Source organism: Ranitomeya variabilis, chromosome 3 (genome assembly GCF_051348905.1).
Source record: "Ranitomeya variabilis isolate aRanVar5 chromosome 3, aRanVar5.hap1, whole genome shotgun sequence".
Classification (NCBI taxonomy): Eukaryota; Metazoa; Chordata; class Amphibia; order Anura; family Dendrobatidae; genus Ranitomeya; species Ranitomeya variabilis.
In genome coordinates, this window is record NC_135234.1 from 763,808,362 (window position 1) to 763,829,667 (window position 21,306).

The following is a 21,306-nucleotide window of genomic DNA, read 5'->3' on the forward strand; positions in this document are numbered from 1 at the left end:
TAACCTAACATGCCCTAACATGTTGATCCAGAGGAAGGCAAAAAAACCCCATGTGGTAAGAGTAAGCTCCACCACGGGGAAAAAAATTCCTTCCCGACTCCACATACGGCAATCAGACTAGTTCCCTGGATCAACGCCTTATCAAGGAATCTAGTGTATATACCCTGTAACATTATACTTTTCCAGAAAGGCATCCAGTCCCCTCTTAAATTTAGGTAATGAATCACTCATTACAACATCATACGGCAGAGAGTTCCATAGTCTCACTGCTCTTACAGTAAAGAATCCGCGTCTGTTATTATGCTTAAACCTTCTTTCCTCCACACGTAGAGGATGCCCCCTTGTCCCTGTCTCAGGTCTATGATTAAAAAGATCATCAGAAAGGTCTTTGTACTGTCCCCTCATATATTTATACATTAACATAAGATCACCCCTTAGCCTTCGTTTTTCCAAACTAAATAGCCCCAAGTGTAATAACCTATCTTGGTATTGCAGACCCCCCAGTCCTCTAATAACCTTGGTCGCTCTTCTCTGCACCCGCTCCAGTTCAGCTATGTCTTTCTTATACACCGGAGACCAGAACTGTGCACAGTATTCTAAGTGTGGTCGCACTAGTGACTTGTATAGAGGTAAAATTATGTTCTCCTCATGAGCATCTATGCCTCTTTTAATGCATCCCATTATTTTATTTGCCTTTGTAGCAGCTGCCTGACACTGGCCACTGAATATGAGTTTGTCATCCACCCATACACCCAGGTCTTTTTCATTGACGGTTTTGCCCAGAGTTTTAGAATTAAGCACATAGTTATACATCTTATTACTTCTACCCAAGTGCATGACCTTACATTTATCCCCATTAAAGCTCATTTTCCATTTTTCAGCCCAAGCTTCTAGTTTACATAAATCATCCTGTAATATAAAATTGTCCTCCCCTGTATTGATTACCCTGCAGAGTTTAGTGTCATCTGCAAATATTGAAATTTTCCTCTGTATGCCTCCTACAGTCATGAATAAATATGTTAAAAAGAATGCACTCCATAGCAGTATAATGCAACCCTATAGTAGTATAGTGCACCCCCATAGCTGCATAGTGCATCTCCATAGCAGTATAATGCACCCCCCTAGTAGTATAGTGCACCCCCATAGTAGTATAGTGCACCCCATAGTAGTATAATGCACCCTTATAGTAGTATAATTCACCCCTATAGTAGTATAGTGCAACCCCATAGCAGTATAGTGCACCCCCATAGTAGTATAGTGCACCCCATAGTAGTATAATTCACCCCTATAGTAGTATAGTGCACCCCATAGCAGTATAATGCACCCCATAGTAGTATAGTGCACCCCATAGTAGTATAATGCACCCTTATAGTAGTATAATTCACCCCTATAGTAGTATAGTGCACCCCCATAGTAGTATAATGCACCACTATAGTAGTATAATTCACCCCAATAGTAGTATAATGCACCCCCATAGCAGTATAATGCAACCCCATAGTGGTATAATGCACCCCCATAGCAGTATAATGCACCCCCATAGCAGTGTAATGCACCCCAATAGTGGTATAATGCACCTCCATAGCAGTATAATGCACCCCCATAGCAGTATAATGCACCCCCATAGTAGTATAATGCACCCTCATAGTGCAGCTTTACAAGAATAGCAAGTTTCTCCTTACCTGGCCGAAGACCAGTGGTGTCCTCTGCTAGGATTCATCTGAGGCGCGGACAGTCATATCGGCGTATGGCAGTGACATTATACGCCGGTGACGTGCGCACTGACGTCAGCTTACCAGCTGTGATTGGCTGGCGGCTGTTAACTTTTACTTTGCGGGAGGATATCCGATATTTCCTCCCGCACAGCAATAGGTTTTAACTGAACGTGCGTCTAAGGATGCATATTCAGCTATTGAATCAGCAGGATCCAGCCACTGGGGACCAGTGAGTAGAAGAGACGGGGCCCGCTCAGGGCCCCCACTGCTCTCCGGGCCCATATGTCAGTAAGGGCAGTAAAGCCCTGGTGGCGGCCCTGTAATCCTGAAGACTGATCCAAAGAACAACCAATTAATTGGCTCTATACCCCTTGCACCATATCTTTTCCAAAAATGATCTAATAGTCTAATCTAATGATCCCCTCAGCCAGATCCAACCTTGTAGATCCTTTAGTACTGGGACATGTCAGGTGGGTCACCACCATACTAACTGGACCGTTGCAATTTCAACTGAGCCATAATGTCCAAACCCCCCTCTGCCATATATAAGAGCAGAACTAGAATCCACCTCTGCACTATGTGAAGATACTGGTTTATAATGAACAACCAGAGGGGCCAGGAAGGTATAACACAACTATAAATGACAGGTAATGGTTGGTAGAGGCCAGGGCATAGGTGTACCATGAGGGGCATACATCTTTGGACTCTTATGTTGAGTAGATGAAGAATAAAATGTGAACTGTGAGTTGCAGGTGATGATTTTTTTTTTGTTCATTTTGGTGCTACTTTAACACAATTTACAAGAGAAGTGCAACAATCTCCCCTGGCATGATGCCACCCCAGCATTGCAGATGCCACCATACTTCCGATGTTCCATGTGGTTCCATGTGATGTCATGCTTCTCTGTGATGTCACGTTGTTCTATGGCTGCAGGTTTCACTCTTCTAGGTGTTCCATGAGGTTCCTTGTGATGTCATGCTGCTTTGTGACATCACATAACCAGTGACTTATGCGCTCGGCCATCTTGATTCCTTCTGTGGACCTTTGCCGTCTGACGAGTGAAGGTACATTTTTTTTTCTCCTCGCGCTTAGCAAACTTTTCATTGTGATAATACCACAACATGAGTGTTAGAGCCGGAAGAAAGCGGAAAAACATCTCCAATAGAGAAGAGACCACTAGTTCTAGCAACAAAAGTGGTCTCTTATGCTATTATACATGTGTCTCTCATGACACCAGAGAGGACATCAATGGGGAGAGGAATACCCCCAATGAGGCAACTTCACCGCACAACATGAAGAACTCCCAATCTCTCCGAAGATCAAGAGAGACGTCCTGTACTCGGGATTCAAGAACCGGACATGATTCTCCTTATAAAAAAAGGAGGTGTATTGATGCTGGAGAAGGTCAAGCCTTAAATAGCCCTCAAAAAACTCAGGTGGACACCAGAGTTTTAAAGAGGAAGAGAGAAGAAGAACAGGTGGAAGTGAAGGACATCAATGGGGAGAGGAATACCCCCAATGAGGCAACTTCACCGCACAACATGAAGAACTCACATTCTCACCGAAGATCAAGAGAGACGTCTAGTACTCGGGATTCGAGGATCAGACACGATGCTCCTTATAAAAAAAGGAGGTGTATTGACGCTGGAGAAGGTCAAGCCTTAAATAGCCCTCAAAAAACTCAGGTGGACACCAGAGTTTTAAAGAGGAAGAGAGAAGAACAGGTGGAAGTGAAACAGTCCGTAACTGGAGGTGAAGGAACGAGCCAAATCTGCAGTAATGTGGCCAAACGACCAAAACAAGTCACCAGCATTTGCCCAGTTGCAGGTAAGACGGGAAATTAATCAGATCCAGGGCGTAATCCCAACCAATAGATGGTTCTGTGTAAAACTAAGTAACCCCATCAGAATCGACAAGTCTATGGGTGTTCAAAAGAATAGGATCCCATATGGACCATCTGTATTGTATTCCATTTTTCCAGATACTTTGCAATTATTAACAAAAAGTTGTATTTGGTTTAGTGGATTTTACTACCTGCCAATGTATAAAATCAAAGGCCAAACGGTTGACAACTCAGAAGGAAAATTTGGATGAAATTTCTGGATGAAATTCTTACGGTTCTTTTATTATTCACTTTTGTGTAATTCGCCGAGTGATGAGTCAAAAACATTACCCTCTTTATCTCACCAGGAGAAGGCTCCATCCAGTCGGACGACATCTTGCCCACTGTGCCAGACAACCTGTCTGTGGAAAGTTTCAACTACCACAAGGTTCTTGGTCAAGGACATTTTGGAAAGGTTTGTGATTCTTATTTTTCTCCAGTTTGTACTTTTTATTACTAATGTCTATCAAGAGCTAATCACATAGAAAGGTTAGAGAGGTCACTTTTTGGTTAGAAGTGATCGCCAACATCAAAAGAGGCTTTTCAGGATAATGGACTTGGCTGTCTTCTATCACTAACAGCGCCACACCTGCCTACAGGTTGTGTCTGGTATTGCAGCCCAGCTCCATTGAAGACAGAGGGACTGCATTTTAACTCCACACACAACCTGTAGACTGATGTGGCACTGTTTGGGGTCAAAAAAACAGCTACTGTGTATTTTTGTGCTGTGGGACAGCCCCTTTTTAGCTGGTTAGAAGGTATTTTACTATTTGAACTCCCAACAATTTTCTGTATTTCTAAGGAAATCAACATCACATATTTTATATCACATGTGAAACACAACATTACATGGCGATCAGTGAAACTGATGGACTTTGTGTGTAATGCACGGATGTTCCGGGTCCTCCTGATCTACAAACTCTCTTTATAACCACTCTCTGGCTAATACAAATGGGCAGTGTCATACTGTGGGTTGCCCAGGACAAGGCAAGAATTTTGGGCCCCCAAACCCGGGGACCATTAGCATTCCCTGAGTCCCTTCCACCAGTCCAGACATGAAGAGGCCATGGCGGGTACATGATGGGTTGGGCTTCTGGAGGCCATGGTGGGTACATGATGGGTTGGGCTTCTAGAGGCCATGGCGGGTACACGATGGGCTGGGCTTCTGGAGGCTATGGCGGGTACATGATGGGTTGGGCTTCTGGAGGCTATGGCGGGTATATGATGGGTTGGGCTTCTGGAGACCATGGCGGATACATGATGGGTTGGGCTTCTGGAGGCCATGGCGGATAAATGATGGGTTGGGCTTCTGGAGGCCATGGTGGGTACATGATGGGTTGGGCTTCTGGAGGCCATGGTGGGTACATGATGGGTTGGGCTTCTAGAGGCCATGGCGGGTACACGATGGGCTGGGCTTCTGGAGGCCATGGCGGGTACATGATGGGTTGGGCTTCTGGAGGCTATGGCGGGTATATGATGGGTTGGGCTTCTGGAGACCATGGCGGATACATGATGGGTTGGGCTTCTGGAGGCCATGGCGGATAAATGATGGGTTGGGCTTCTGGAGGCCATGGTGGGTACATGATGGGTTGAGCTTCTGGAGGCCATGGCGGATAAATGATGGGTTGGGCTTTCTAAGGCCAAGGTGGATAAATGATGGGTTGGGCTTCTGGAGGCCAAGGTGGGTACATGATGGGTTGGGCTTCTGGAGGCCATGGCGGGTACATGATGGGCTGGGCTTCTGGAGGCCATGGCGGGTACATGATGGGTTGGGCTTCTGGAGGCCATGGTGGGTACATGATGGGTTGGGCTTCCGGAGGCCATGGTGGGTACATGATGGGTTGGACTTCTGGAGGCCATGGTGGGTACATGATGGGCTGGGCTTCTGGAGGCCATAGCGGGTACATGATGGGTTGGGCTTCCAGAGGCCATGGTGGGTACATGATGGGTTGGGCTTCCGGAGGCCATGGTGGGTACATGATGTGCTGGTCTTCTGGAGTCCATGGCAGGTACATGATGGGTTGGGCTTCTGGAGGCCATGGTGGGTACATGATGGGTTGGGCTTCCGGAGGCCATGGTGGGTACATGATGGGTTGGACTTCTGGAGGCCATGGCGGGTACATGATGTGTTGGGCTTCTGGAGGCCATGGTGGGTACATGATGGGTTGGACTTCTGGAGGCCATGGCAGGTACATGATGGGTTGGGCTTCTGGTACAGATCTACACCGCTATTGCAGATTCTTGCACCTAGTGACTCACATATCTTAGTTCTATTCCTCCTTCAGGTGTTGTTGGCCTCAGAGAAAGTCACCGGACATCACCTGGCAATTAAGATTCTAAAGAAGAGACGGTTATTAAAGGAAATGGACACAATGACAGCAATAAAAGAAAAAGCGTTACTGCAGCTTGCAGAGCAGAGCCCCTTCCTTTGTGCCTCGTATGCCACGTTCCAGACATCGGTAAGAGCTCACGCTTCCATCATTGACTCTTTTACCTCTTAGCCCATTTATAATGATCAGCACAATTCTAGTGTAGTATTATATGATGCAGTATTATGTGATGGACATCACCTGCCCGATATCAGCAAAAGAGGCTCATAAATGTAGGCCCCAATTGGGGGTTTCTGGGACATTTTGTAGGGTCTTTGAATATGTAACATCCTTGTCTCCTGTTCCCCAGGATTATCTCTTCTATGTGATGGATTACATGGCCGGAGGAGACCTCAGTGATCTGATTAGGAACAAAGCTCCATTTGATGTTGAGACCACCAGGTAAGATTGGTTGGCTGTCTACAGGGAGAACATAGGGGCGCGTACAAGGGTTACACAACTACTCCGCCTCAGTTATACTCCTGTTTAGCCAAGAAGATTGATGACACCCAATATGGCGGTCACTGTCATCCACTCGGCTCATTTGCCGGTACAGAACAGATCTGCAGATGTGCAGCAATGACACTGTCGGTGCAGATGAGGAACGAGGATGATTCAAGTGTTTTTCTCTCTTTCCTTTCAGGCTGTACACGGCTGAACTTATCTGCGGCATCCAGTTCTTCCACTCCAGAGGCATTATACACCGGTAATAAGTTCTAGAATGTTCTCCTGTAACATAGATCATTACATAATCTATTCATGGGGTATTGCGGGTGGGAGATTTACCCCTTCCCAACAGGGCAAATCTTCATTTTTGTTGTTGTTGTTTTATATATTTTGTAGTAGATCAGCTCACTCAGCGGTACACGGAGATAGAAATGGGAACACTGTCTCTTTAAATCTTCTCTTGATTTATTATACAGGCAGCATAAACCAACATGATGTGAAAATAAACACAGCCGTTGGGGCAAAAAAGTGGAAACAAAACAAAATGGTATACAGTCTCTAGATCTGCGAGCATCTGCCTGCTCTGGAACTTACTATCCACAGGTTCAGTCTTTCCTTCACAGGACAGAAAACACTGGAGTTCCTGTCTCCAGCCCTACTGAACACTGACTGTCTCTGGAGGCCAGCTATCTAAGCCCCAGACTACACCCTGGGGTGGAGATAAAGTGGACATCTTCCCACCTACTCTGTGGTCCTCAAACCCCAGCCCTTAAACAAATTGGCTAGTTAACCCCTCACAACACTTAATGTGCTGGAGGAAAACTTTTTGGTTTTATATCACTGAGTCCATTAGCCTCAGTGAAACGTATCTCCCCTCCAGCACCTTTCCAGTGACTTTGTCACTATATATATATTAGTTATAAAAAAAAATCAGAACTTTATAATAAAAATTGGTCTGTATAGCCTTTTTTTGAGACCTGTAACTTTTCCCATCGATGGAGCTGTATGTGACGTGCTGCTGATTTTATTTTTAATATCGGGGGTATAGTAACCGAAAAACGGCAATTTTGGTGATGAGTTTTATTTCTTTACACCGTTTTCTATACGGGTTAAATATAACTTTATATTTTCATATGTCAGACATTTCCGGATGCGACTATCCCAAATATACAGTATATACTCCCAGCATGTGCTGCCAGCTACAGCAGGCTGAGTGCTACATGCAGACACTCACCTATATATACAGCTGTATACAGACGTAGGGACACATCACAATATTTCTATCAATTTATCCACATTCCTCTTTCCAGTAACTAAATTTTCTTCTCTTCCAGAGACCTGAAGCCATCTAACATCTTTATAGACAGCGACAGCCACGTCAGGATCGGGGACTTTGGCCTCGCAGTAGAAAATGTATATTTGGAGCGCCCCCACACCGCCGCAGGGCCGAGGGGTACCCGGAGCCGGGCCTCTGGGATCTCAGTCCTGGGGTTGTCACGGTGGCTAGACCCGGTCCGTGGCCCCGTCTGTCAGTGGGGGACGTCCGTTGCAAATAGGTACTGTTAACGGTGGTATGGTGGTGCAGTTGTGGGGTGCAGGTCGCGGTAAATAACGAGGACACCAGGTTGCAGTCTCTTTACCTCTTTACTGAAGATGTGGGAGACCTCAGTCCAGAGCGCTGTTAACTGGGTTTTCAGAGACCGGCCGGTCCAACGACACATCAGGAGCTCTCTTTACAGGTGGGAATCAGTATCTACCTTCTAGCGCTGTGTGTTGTAGTTCTTCCCTGCTGAGCTCCCGGGATAGTCCTCACAACTGTTTCTTTCTGTCTCTACTGTTCCTTCTCCGTCCTCCAGTTGATATGGTAGGACGCACCCGTATGACGGGGTAGGCCTGGAGTTCTTCCGGGACCCTAGAGTCGCCCCTCTCCCGCAGCTGCCTCCGTTGTCTGCTTAGGTGTTAAGTGAGACAGCCAACCTGTAGTTAGCTGCCCTGCCGTGGTTTGCAATGTACTTAAAGTCTCTTACTTGCTCGGCGTTCCGGCCACCGACTGTTTGCGCCTCAGAAGGATGTTGCCTCGGTCTAACAGCAAGACCCCTTCTGGTATTTCTCCTTTTCTGTATTCCCGTTGTTTACTGGTTAGTTCTGCTCTGAGGAGTCTGCCAGGATCCCATCCCTGACAGGTCCTCTCACTAGCTCTTCCCAGCTACTTCTCCCTGTCTTCCTGTCCAACCCCCAGTTTTACCAGAGTTGTGAGGAGTGGCCTACTAGATAGGACCACCCCCCCTGGTGGCCGGAGTGTGAAGTGTGGTGTGAGTGTACCTGATCAGAGAAACTCCCTAGTGCAATCAGACGCACCATAGCTCCCCGTAGTGGCGGAGCCACAGCACTGCAACAACCAGGACTCTGGGGTGCTGCACTCCCCCCCGGTTAAATGCAGTACTCCGGGACTGGGAAAACAAGAACAATAATACATGTTAACAGAAAACACACAAATTTTTGAAATAGCATAACAATTGAACATAACAATGCTTCCCTTTACAGGAGGTGAGGATTCTTGAACGTTGCAAAAGTTAGGTCATGCACAGTTTATGACTCTCAGTTCAGTGGTTGAAACAGCGGGGACCCCGGGTAAACAAAGGGGCCCCCCTTGTGGAAGTTTTTGAGCAATTCACCGTCCATTTAAAAACCTGTAACAAAAGGATATACATACAAACATTTTCAATTACATAGCAGCCCTATCAATACCTCCAAGCTTTGTAGCGGAGGGGAGTTTGGTTCTGAGTGCTGCGTGTGGACCTTCGCAGCGCAGGGGTTGCTATTGGTCTAACAGGGCCCGCTATGCTTGCTACCGCTGGTGTAGTGCACTGTCTTCTAGCTACACTTCTAGTGAGTCGGGGTAGCACTGGCAGGTTAGGGCTCTCAGAGCTGCTGCTATCAACAGTGGGTACAGCAGATTCACCGACAGCAGAGGGAGGATTTGCCGGTTCAACGGTTGGCATGGCTTCATCAGGTAAGGCTTGTTGAGGTAGTGGGGCCGGATGATCTGGTACCTCCATCGTTTCTGGCGGGTCCGGCTGTGGAAACGTTAGGACAGGTACCACAAGGGCTTGGTTTATCTGAGTCCAGGACTGGGGAAAGTCACCAAGGACAGTATGGAACACCTTCTCCTTTTCTACCGGCGGGGAGATTTCTGGGGCCGTGCCCCTCTCTTTCAACTTATCGGGGCAGACCTTAAGGTGATCCCTGGATACCGCTGCCGAGGTCTCCCCTCTGTCCTTGCTGATGAGACAGACCTTAGTGTTGTCGAAGTCGGATGGCAAGATGGTATACGGTTCCGCTTCCCATTGGTCATCGAGCTTGTGTAACCTCCTCTTTCGTTTAAGCACTTGCTCACCAGGTGACAGGGGAGTCGCAGGAGCGTGTTGATTGTAGTCCCTTTCTTGTTTCTGCCTGGCCTGGGCGAGACTTCTCTCTACACACTCCTGTATTTCGCGGTACCTTCGCTGCCTTTCTGCATCCCAATCTGCATCCGGCGAGGTATCTTCGGGTACTAGGACCCCCATGTCCAAATCAACGGGTAACCGACTAGATCTTCCTCGCATCAGGTACGCTGGAGTACAGTTGGTGGAACTTACGGGGATGTGATTGTACATATCCACTAAGTCAGGCAACTTTGTCGGCCACAGGTTCCGTTCCTCCACCGGTAAGGTCTTCAATAAATCAATTACCACCTGGTTCATCTTCTCGCACATCCCGTTGGTTTGAGGGTGGTACGGTGTAGTTCTGATCTTCTTACACCCGTACAACTGACAGAATTCTTGGAACACTTCCGCTTCGAATGCAGGCCCCTGATCGGTCAGTACTTTCTCTGGGTAGCCATGGGGCCTACAAAAGTGCTGCTGGAAGGCCCTGGCGGCAGTCCTAGCTGTTAGATCCTTGACAGGCACAACCACCAAAAACCTGGAGTAGTGGTCCACGATGGTAAGGGCGTAGATATAGCCCGACCGGCTAGGTGTCAGCTTCACATGATCCAGCGCAACCAGTTCGAGCGGCCGTTTGGTGATGATAGGCCGCAGGGGGGCCCGTTGACTGTCACGGTCCTTCCTGCGCAGACTACATGGACCACACTCCCGACACCACTTCTCAATGGTTCTCTTCATGCCAATCCAATAGAACCTCCCTCGGAGCAGCTTTTCCAGCTTCTTCCATCCGAAGTGTCCGGCTCCATCATGGTAGGCTCCCAGAACCATGGGCGCATCTCGCCTTGGCACCACTATCTGCCACACCAATTCATGAGTACGTGGGTCGATGCTCCTCCTGCACAACTTGCCATCATGGATAAACAGTTTGCTTCTCCCCTTCCACAGCTGTTGGGTCTCTTGTGGATCATCTGGGCCAGGGTGCAAGCCAGCCTGCGTCAAGAGTTCCTTCACCTGACGGACCGCGGGGTCACTATCCTGGGTTTCTGCCCATCCGTGGTGGGGCAGGGGATTCAGCGTGGCATCCGGTTGATTCTTGTGCCTGTTCTTCACATGGTGAGAGTTCTGAGTGGCTTTGGGGCGATGGAAGGCAGGCAGCTCCACCTCTTCAAGTGCCTCCGGGTCTTCTCCCACTTCTGGTAAATTGGGCATTCGGGACAGAGCATCGGCATTGGCATTCTGGTGCCCTGCCCGATATTTGATGGTGAAATCATAGTTGGACAGCCGGGCCATCCACCGCTGTTCCAAAGCCCCGAGTTTGGCAGTATCCAGATGCGTTAGCGGATTGTTGTCCGTGAAAACGGTGAATTTCGCAGAGGCCAGGTAGTGCTTAAACCTCTCTGTCACTGCCCAGACGAGGGCCAGGAATTCCAGCTTAAAGGAACTATAGTTGTCAGGGTTCCTTTCCGTGGGACGGAGTTTCCTGCTGGCGTAAGCGATCACCCTTTCTTTGCCGTTCTGAACCTGGGATAGCACGGCTCCTAATCACACATTACTGGCATCTGTGTACAGCACAAACGGTTGATCGTATTCGGGGTAAGCCAGTATCTCTTCTCCCGTCAGTGCCGACTTCAAACAGGTGAAGGATTCCTCCAGCTCTTCGTTCCAATCAAAGGGGGTTTTCCTCCCCTTGGTCTTCTTTGGTTGGCCCACCAGCAGATTTTGCAAGGGTGCGGCCTTCTTGGTGAAATCCTTAATGAATCTCCGATAGTAACCTACCAACCTGAGGAACTGCCGGACTTCGTGGAGGTCACTAGGCTTTGGCCAGTCCTTGATCACTGTGACCTTGTCGGGGTCTGGGGCCACTCCTTCAGCGCTCACCACATGGCCCAGGTACTGCACTTTAGGTTTCAGCAGATGACACTTGGACGGTTTCACTTTCAGGCCGAAGTTGGACAAGGCTTCAAACACCTCGGCCAGGTGCTTCAGATGGTCTTCGTAGGTTTTAGAGAAGACTATAACGTCATCCAGATATAGCAGCACGGTTTCAAAGTTCAGGTGTCCCAGGCAGCTCTCCATCATCCTCTGGAACGTTCCGGGAGCATTGCACAATCCGAAGGGCATGTAGTTGAACTCACAGAGGCCCATTGGCGTCGTGAAGGCCGTCTTCTCTTTGTCCGCCTCCGCTACAGGAACCTGCCAGTACCCACTGGTGAGATCTAAGGTAGAGAAGTAGTTAGCAGATTTTAAGGCAGCCAGAGACTCCTCTATCCTGGGCAGTGGGTATGCGTCCTTATGTGTAATGCGATTCAACTGCCTGTAATCAACACACATCCTCATTGTACCATCTTTCTTTTTAACAAGGACCAACGGAGCTGCCCAGGGGCTACAGCTGTCTCTCACCACCCCAGCCTCCTTCATTTCCCGTAACATGTCCTTGGCACACTGGTAATGAGCTGGGGGTACAGGGCGATATCTCTCTTTTATGGGTCGGTGATCTCCCGTGGGGATGTGATGTTTGATCCCTTTCACCTGCCCAAAATCTGAGGGGTGTTTGCTGAATACCTGCTCGTACTCGTGTACCACCCTGTAAGCCCCCTGTATTTGATGAGATGGGGTAGAGTCAGTGCCCACATGCAATTCCCGACACCAGTCTTTCGAGTGCCCTGCAGAACCTTTGTCCTCCGCCACGTTTGACGGGACTAAGGGTTCAGGTGTCTGTATTACACTATTATTGACAGTGAACAGTTTGGCGAGCGTGGTATACTTGGCTAGGTGGACCTCTTCCTCCCCACAATTAAGGACACGTACGGGCACTCTCCCCTGTCGAACGTCGACCACCCCCCGGGCTGTCAGAACAGTAGGCCTATTGTCTGAATATACGGGTTCTACCAAGGCCTGGTAGTCCTTACCCCTGAGGCCTATGGCTGCTCGACACCATATTAACATTTCACTCTTGGGGGGTATCGCGATCAGGGGCTGACTGGCCCAGGTGGCAAAGAGGCAAATGCCCCCCGGGCCGCTCCCCCAGCAGCTGTTCAGGGCCGGCTGCCTGATGGTGTCTACAGCCACACAGCAAATTTTGCGCAGCCATGTCTACTGTACTGTGACGTGGCTGGCAGCAGACACAGCCGCATCACAGTTAGCGCACACGTCTGCGCTGGGGCCAGGAGCTATGCTTGGCTGTCACCTTGACGGCTGCGCAGCTACTGCTCCCTTCATGTTCTCTTATACTTCCAGGTTAGCTGTTGGACATGCGCGATGGCGTCCTCACGCACACGCCGACATGACTCGGATGCTAGAAGCAGAGAGGCACTGCAGGGGAGCGACTGGTGAGGTAAGTATGAAGAACTTTTTTTGTTTTCTTTATAAAATAAATTTAATGGTGGGTAACTGCAAGTTATGAAGTGGGGGGTGTAAGGAGGCTGCACATGATGGAATTTGGGGGTTAAAGGAGACTGCACATGATGGAGTGAGGGGGTAAGTGGGGCTGCACATGATGAAGGTTGAGTGGGGCTGTACATGATGGAGTGGGGCTGCACATGATGAAGGGGAGTGGGGCTGCACATGATAGTTTAGTGGATAAAGGAGACTGCACATGATGAAGTGGGGAGAGTGGGGCTGTACATGATGGAATGGGGCAGCACATGATGATGTGGGGGTAAGGGGGATTGCACATGATGAAGGGGGAGTGGGGCTGCACATGAAGTGGGGGGTAAGGGGGACTGCACATGATGAAGTGGGGGGTAAGGGGGACTGCACATGATGAATTGGGGGTTAAAGGGGACTGCACATGATGAAGTGGGGGGTAAGGTGATCTGCACATGAAGTGGGGGGTAATGGGGACTGCACATGATAAAGTGGAGTGTAAGATGGACTGCACATGAAATGGGGGGTAAGGGTGACTGCACATGATGAAGTGGGGGGTAAGGGGACTGCACATGATGAAGTGGGGGGGGTAAGGGGACTGCACATGATGAAGTGGGAGAAGGTGACTGCAGGACTGCACATGATGAAGTGTGTCTGATGTGGGACTGCTCATGAAATGGAAGGGGGATAGGGGACTGCAAATTATGAAGGGGCACTGCAGATGAAGTGAGGGGGTGATAGGGGACTGCAATGAATGAAGTAAGGGGACTTCAAATTAAAGTGGGGGACTGCAAAATGATAAATTCAGTGTGAGGGACAGGGGACAGCAATTTAATTGAAGGTGGGGGTGGGGAGAGCAAATGATCAATTGAAGAGGGGGTGGGAAGAGCAAATGATGATCTAGGGGAAGAACAAATAATGAATTTTAAGGGTGGGGGAGTAAATGATGTATTGAATGTGGGGTAGAGCAGTTGATAATGAATAGAGGGTGAGAGAGAAAGACATGACAATGAAGGGGCATGTAACTATAATGAATCGGGGTTAGGGTTAGAGTGGTAGGTACATAGTGGGGGGCGTTGAGGATGGAGTGACTGGTAATGAATTGGGGGAAAGAGTACAGGTGCTAATTAATTTATATATTAAATGGGGAAAGTGGCTATTTATAGTTAGTGGGTGCACAGTGGTGGATTATAATTTATATTTGGAATGGTCGGTTAATAATAATAATTATAATAATTTTATTTCTATAGTGCCAACACTTTACATTTTAGAGGGGACTTGTACAGACAATGGACATTAAGCATAACAATAAACACATAGATCAACAGATACCAAAAGGAATGAGGGCCCTGCTCGCAAGCTTACAATCTATGAGGTTGCATAATAACCAGTTATATATTGTTTGTGGGTGCACCTCTGTATTCAGATGTCTAGTGTACACCATGTTCCAAATTATTATGCAAATTGGATTTAATTGTTTTTCAAATAAACTTGTAAACTTAAAAGTGATCATCATACTGTGAAGAGATTTGTGACTGAAACAGAGCACAGACAGAATTCATGCAGATAAAGGCATAATGAGGAAGGTTTCTGTCAGACAAATTCATTGGTTAAAGAGAGCAGCTGCCAAAATACCATTAGGCTAGGTTCACATTGCGCTATTGGGTGATCGCTAACGGACAGCGTTGCACGGCAAAAATGTCGCAATTAATGCCGTGCAACGGGTCCGTTAGCGCACCCATTGACAGCAATCTTGTTTCTACCTGTAGCGCATCACTAGCGCGTGCCTTTTTTGACTCGCGCTAGCGATGTGCCGTTCTTTTGCGGCGCGCCTCAGACGCTGCTTGCAGCGTCCGCGGCGCGCCCAAGGTCCGTTCCCCGCTCTCGCAGATCAGGGATCTGCGAGAGCGGGGACGTTAATGCGAACCCTAAACGCGGCCCCTACAAATACATTGCGTTAGCGCAATCCGCTAGCGCTAGCGCTAAACGGATTGCCCTAACGCAATGTGAACCTAGCCTTACAAAGCAGCAAACAGTTATTTGAAGCTGCTGGTGCCTCTGGAGTCCCTCGAACCTCAAGGTGTAGGACCCTTCAAAGGCTTGCTGTGTTGCATAAACCTACTATTCGGCCACCCCTAAACAGTGTTCACAAGCAGAAATGGTTGCAGTGGGCCCAGACACACATGAAGACTATTTTTCAAGCAGTCTTGTTTACTGATGACTGTCGAGCAACCCTGGATGGTCCAGATGGATGGAGTAGTGGATGGTTGGTGGATGGCCACCATGTCCCAACAAGGCTGCAACGTCAGCAAGGAGATGGAGGAGTAATGTTTTGGGCTGGAATCATGGGGAAACAGCTGGTAGGGCCCTTTAAGGTACCTGAAGGTGTGAAAATGACCTCGGCAAAGTATATAGAGTTTCTGACTGACAACTTTCTTCCATGGTATAAAAATCAGAATTGCGCCTTCAGGAGCAAAATCATCTTCATGCATGTCAATGCACCATCTCATGCTGCAAAGAATATCTCTGAGTCATTGGCTGCTATGGGCATAAAAGGACATAAACTCATGGTATTGCCACCATCTTCCCCTGACCTCAAACCCTATACAGAACCTTTGGAGTATCATCAAGCAAAAGATCTATGAGGGTGGGAGGCAGTTCACATCAAAACAGCAGCTCTGGGAGGCTATTCTGACTTCATGCAAAGAAATACAAGCAGAAACTCTCCAAATACTCACAAGTTCAATGGAGGCGAGAATTGTGAAGGTGATAACAAAGAAGGTTTCCTATGGTAACATGTGACTTGGCCTGTTAGGATGTTTTGGAGTTAAATAGCTTTTTTGTTCAGTGAATGTGACCTCCTAATGTTGCAAATTCCACAAATAAGCATTTTCAGTTCTTTAAAACAGATCAAATGTTTAGAAATTCTACTGTGCTTAATAATTTGGAACAGCGCATTTGAGTTTTTATTCATTTTGGAGATTATACTGTTATCATTGGGAGGTTTCTCCAATAAAATTTGATGTATACTCTAATGGGTGATGACTTTTATTAGACTGACTGTCATTTGCACCGACCATTTAGGAAAATCCGAGAAAAATATAATTTGCATAATAATTTGGAACATGGTGTAGAAGAAAGGTAAAAAGTGGGGAATGTGGTCTGGAAACCGTGCTCTAGGTAACTGTGTTATTTTATGCAGAGACGAGTCCTGGCTGGAAGAAGTGATGGCAGTCTGTGCTGGATAAAAATGAAAAGCAAAGATGAAGGACTTCAGCTAGAGACATCACTAGTTAGTCAGTGTATTACCTGTACACTGACACTATACACTGTATACTATATACAAAGCTACTGTGTATAATGTCACTGACAGTGGTGATCACTGTATTACCTGTACACTGACACCTTATACAGATCTCCTGTGTATAATGTCACCAGTGATCACTGTAGTATCTTTACACTGACCGTAAATACAGAGTTCCTGTATACAATGGCACTAAGTGTTGTGCTTTTTTAAAAATTAATGATCAGTATTGTAGTATACTAGTAGTAAAAGTTGTACACTCCCTGACAGAAGTAATGTCGCTTATCCATGTTATGTAAATAAAAGCTTATAACCTGATGTTAAATTCAATTGGTTGTATAAATTATTCTTTTGAAAGCTGAAACCTTCCACAATGTGGTTTAGGTTAAGAAAATAAATTTACATTAATGCAGAAATATTGATCAGTTAATGGACACAGAATGGTCAGATTTTAGCAAGACAAAAGTTTTGTCGCCTGGTCATATAATGCACCCAATCCTAGTTTACATCCTCACCTGTGCTCAGTAAATGATCGGTTATTTAGTGTGTGTGTATAAAAAGAAACCCAGCACCCCAGACCTTCACTTGAACTGCAACTTGAGCTCTTGACAACATGCCTAAAATCCACCCTGCGACCAAAGCCTGGATTATCAAGAGGCTGAAGACCAGATCCACTGCAGAGGTGGCGGGCACCTTTAATGTGTCTCAGCGTCAAGTACAAAGAATTAAAAAAAAGATTTGAAGAGACTGGAGATGTGTTTGACTAGCTCAGGTCCGGCAGACCCCGCAAGACAACTGCTCAGGAGGAATGTTTGTTGGTTAGAAAATCCAAAGCAAGCCCTTCTTCCACAGCAGCAGAGCTCCAACAGGTCTGGTCACCTCAAGTCCCTGTGTCAACTAGTAAAAGTTAAATTCACCGCACGTGACACGCCGATCATTAGCAAGGCGCGGGAGCGCCGCTTGTCATAACAGACACTGCAGGTCCACACTACTGGACAGGATCTTCCATAGGCGGACATTTAGATTACAATAGAGCTTATATTGCACCGCTGGGACTTTCCGCCTTCTCTGTATATCACTATCTTAGCTGGAACAAGCGATTACGTGACAAAGGCTCTGGTTGAGCCGAAACGTTGTATATAAAAAAATCACAGATGCTGTAATATTCTGTTAAGCTCCCAGTTTATGTATAATAAATTTATACCAGACTTTGCATAAGAAACCTAGAGAGAGTGCAGTGAATTTAACTTTTACTGCTATTCTGGGCCATTGGTTCGTTACACCAGCACCTCGCCATATTAAGGCTGAGTGCACACCTAAACCTTTACCTGTGTCAACTAGAACAGTTTGTAGGATTCTGTCTCAAAATGGCCTCCATGGTCGAATCAGTGCCCAGAAGCCAGCACTAAACAAAAGGCAAATAAAAAAACGTGTGGCGTTTGCAAACTCCCACAGCCTGCTAAATAGATGGACACTGGAAAAGTGGCAGAAGGTGGATTTCTCTTCAGTAGAATTACACCACAGCTGCCACAAACACTGCAGGAGACCTACTGGAGCCCGTATGGATCCAAAATACACCCAGAAGACAGTTACATTTGGTGGTTGAAAGATCATGGTCTGGGGTTACATTCAGTATGGGGGTGTGTGAAACATTTGCAAGGTGGAAGGCAATATCAATAGCCTAAAATATCAAGAAGTATTAGCTACCGCTTATATTCCAAATCATAAAAGAGGTCAAATTCTGCCGCAGGATGGTGCTCCATCTCATACATCCATCTCTACAACAAAGTTCCTCCAGGCAAAAAAGATCAAGGTGCTCAAGGACTGGCCAGCCCAGTCACCAGACACGAACATCATTGAGCATGTTTGGGGAAGGATGAAAGAGGAAGCTTGGAAGACAAAACCAAAGAATGTAGATGAGCACCACAACTTCATTCATCAATGTTATGCAACATATATTGGTATTTTAAGTTAATTATTTGTCTGTGGGCAACAAAAATTTTGTCTTGCCATAATCTGACCATTAACTGATCAATATTTCTGCTTTGATAACATTTTATTTTCTTAACCTAAATCACATTTTGGAGGGTTCCAGCTTTCAAAAGAATAACTTATACAACCAATGGATTAATTTAACATCAGGTTATAAGCTTTTATTTACATATAACATGGATAAGCGACATAACTTGTGTCAGGGAGTGTATGGTGGCATCATTGGTCTTTGTATAGAATGTAGTTTCATGTAAAGGTAATGGTGATATTATAATATTATGTATTCTCTGTGTAGTGGTGATAGTACTAGGCACTGTGTAACTGTATTGTTGTGTGTATGTTTGTAAGTAAGCTCCGTTATGGCACCATATCTAAGCAGTAAGCTTGGTTCTGGTACTCTATCAATGTAGTAATCTAGATGATGGTACCGTATGTATGTCGTAATCTCAGTTCTGCTCCAGTTTCTATGTAGCAGACTTGGTTCCATGTAGTAGACTTATTAAGCTCGGTTCTGCTCCCTTATCTCTGTAGTAAGCTCGGTTCTGCTCCCATATCTCTGCAGTAAGCTTGGTTCTGCTCCCTTATCTCTCTAGTAAGCTCGGTTCTGCTCCCTTATCTCGGTAGTATACTAGGTTCTGCTCCCATATCTCTCTAGTAAGTTTGGTTCTGCTCCCATATCTCTGTAGTAAGGTCGATTCTGTTCCCATATCTCTGCAGTAGGCTCGGTTCTGCTCCCATTTCTCTGCACTAAGCTCGGTTCTGCTCCCATATCTCTGTAGTAAGCTCGGTTCTGCTCCCATATCTCTGTAGTAAGCTTGGCTCTGCTCCCATATCTCTGTAGTAAGCTCGGTTCTGCTCCCATATCTTTGCAGTAAGCTCGGTTCTGCGTCCATATCTCTGTAGTAAGCTCAGTTCTGTTCCCATATCTCTGTAGTAAGCTCGGTTCTGCTTCCTTATCTCTGTAGTAAGCTCGTTTGTGCTCCCTTATCTCTGTAGTAAGCTCGATTCTGCTGCCATATCTCTGCAGTAAGCTTGGTTCTGCTCCCATATCCTTGCTGTTAGCTCGGTTCTGCTCCCATATCTCTGTAGTAAGCTCGGTTCTGCTCCCATATCTTTGCAGTAAGCTCGGTTCGGCTCCCATATCTCTGAATCTAGTAAGTTCGGTTCTGCTCCCATATCTCTATAATAAGCTCTGTTCTGCTCCCATATCTCTGTAGTAAGCTCTGTTCTGCTCACATATCTCTGTAGTAAGCTCCGTTCTGTTCCCATATCTCTGGAGTAAGCTCGATTCTGCTCCCATATCTATGCAGCAAACTCCGTTCAGTTCCCATATCTGTGTACCAGCCTGTTTTTAAAGCCTGTTATCTCTGCTACTTTAATGCAGTGGCCAGATATAAGCAGGGAAAAGGAGGGCCACCGCAACTCGAGGGCCACTGCCTTGTGATTGCCCCCCAGGCTGAAAATTGCCAGCCAGCCCCTGATCGCGATGGGGTTCGAATCACTCACAGTGACACGACCAATCTCACCACCAGTCAGCTCTACCTGCTGTCTCTGCATCAGAGCTCTGATTTCCTTCTGCAGGGCACGTTGCTCACTGTGGCCAGCAGTTTCTGCCACCTGTTGTAACAAAACAATCACTTCTGCAAGACAATTTTCTATAACATTAGTACCAAGAGTCATCATGGGATTACATTCTCGACGATCAATATCCACAATCACAATCCCTTGGGCTTTCAATTCTACCCGCCCCACTTTGATGGTAACTTCCTTATACCCCACTTGTGGTAAAGGCTGACCATTACTGGCTATTATGGTGAAATCATCATCAGGGCCACGAGTAATATCAGCGTCCTCCCAATACCGTTTGTAGAGCACGTAAGGTATAGTCGTCACCTGAGAACCGGTGTCCAGCAAAGCATTCAAGGGGATTCCATCAATCACTACAGGGAGAACTGGTCGTCCTCCAATATACTTGGTTCTCCAATGCTGCGGGCCTGACCGTCCTACTCCTGGGGGTTGGCCCTTTGCCCCAGGGGTTGCTCGTTTAAAGGACAGTACCTTGCAAGATGGCCCACCTGATGACAGCGGCGGCAGATGGGTCGTCCATCCTGGTGGAAGCGATCGTCGGGCCGGCTCCTGGTCGGCGGAGTCCTCCTCCGTCGCATCCAAGGGACATCCTCCGGGCTGGAAGCCAACTGGATCTTCTCTTTGGGGGCCTCCTGTAGGGACTGCACCGTCCGGGCCAGGGCAGCAACGCTCTTGGTTAGCTCTTGCATCTGGAGACGGAGTCCTGCAGGGGAGTCGTCCTCGAAGCTCTGGGCGTCGGCCTCCGCGGCAACTGGGGTATCCGATGCCACCTCCTGGTGGTAGGTGAGAGCGGGGCGCCTGGGTGGTACTGCGCGGCTGGGCTGTCGCTCCTGCAATGCCTGGATAGCTTTATCTTTAAACTGCGCAAAAGTCAAGTCTGGATTTTGCATGGCCAGGAAGTGCAATTGGCCCCGCTGGTGACTGCACAGGAGCCCCTCGATGAACCGCTCCTTCAGGATTTTATCCTCATCCTGCATGCTGCCGGGGTCACTCTGCTTAATGGCCCGCATCGCTTCCTGGAGATTAAGGGCATAGTCCCGTAAGCTATCCTGCGACCTCTGTTTGCATCCATAGAAAGTCAGTTTAATCTCTGTGGCAGTGCGAGTATCGAAGGTAGCTTTAAGCTTGGCAAAAATCTGTTGTGCAGTTCCTTTATCCTCAGCGGGCCAGGATTTCAATTCTCTCAGAGCCGCCCCAAAGAGTTGACCGGTTATCATATGGA

General features: G+C 47.3%; 1 protein-coding gene across 1 annotated transcript; it reads left to right on the forward strand.

The window, feature by feature from the left end:
* Positions 1-2,776: 2,776 nt before the first annotated feature.
* LOC143818607 (uncharacterized) lies at positions 2,777-8,508 on the forward strand. Its single transcript, XM_077299859.1, has 6 exons — positions 2,777-3,539; positions 3,903-4,009; positions 5,880-6,053; positions 6,274-6,365; positions 6,607-6,669; positions 7,745-8,508. Exons 1-6 carry the CDS (start codon positions 2,834-2,836, stop codon positions 7,974-7,976), a joined length of 1,374 nt encoding a protein of 457 aa, XP_077155974.1. The 5' UTR covers positions 2,777-2,833; the 3' UTR covers positions 7,977-8,508.
* The last annotated feature ends 12,798 nt before the right edge of the window (positions 8,509-21,306 follow it).

Bases quoted from the DNA above. Each gene is read 5' to 3' on its own strand.
- LOC143818607 (XM_077299859.1), top strand. From the start codon at position 2,834: ATGAGTGTTAGAGCCGGAAGAAAGCGGAAAAACATCTCCAATAGAGAA. The intron at 6,054-6,273 runs GTAAGAGCTCAC...CCTGTTCCCCAG, and splicing joins ATGCCACGTTCCAGACATCG to GATTATCTCTTCTATGTGAT. The intron at 6,366-6,606 runs GTAAGATTGGTT...CTTTCCTTTCAG, and splicing joins TTTGATGTTGAGACCACCAG to GCTGTACACGGCTGAACTTA.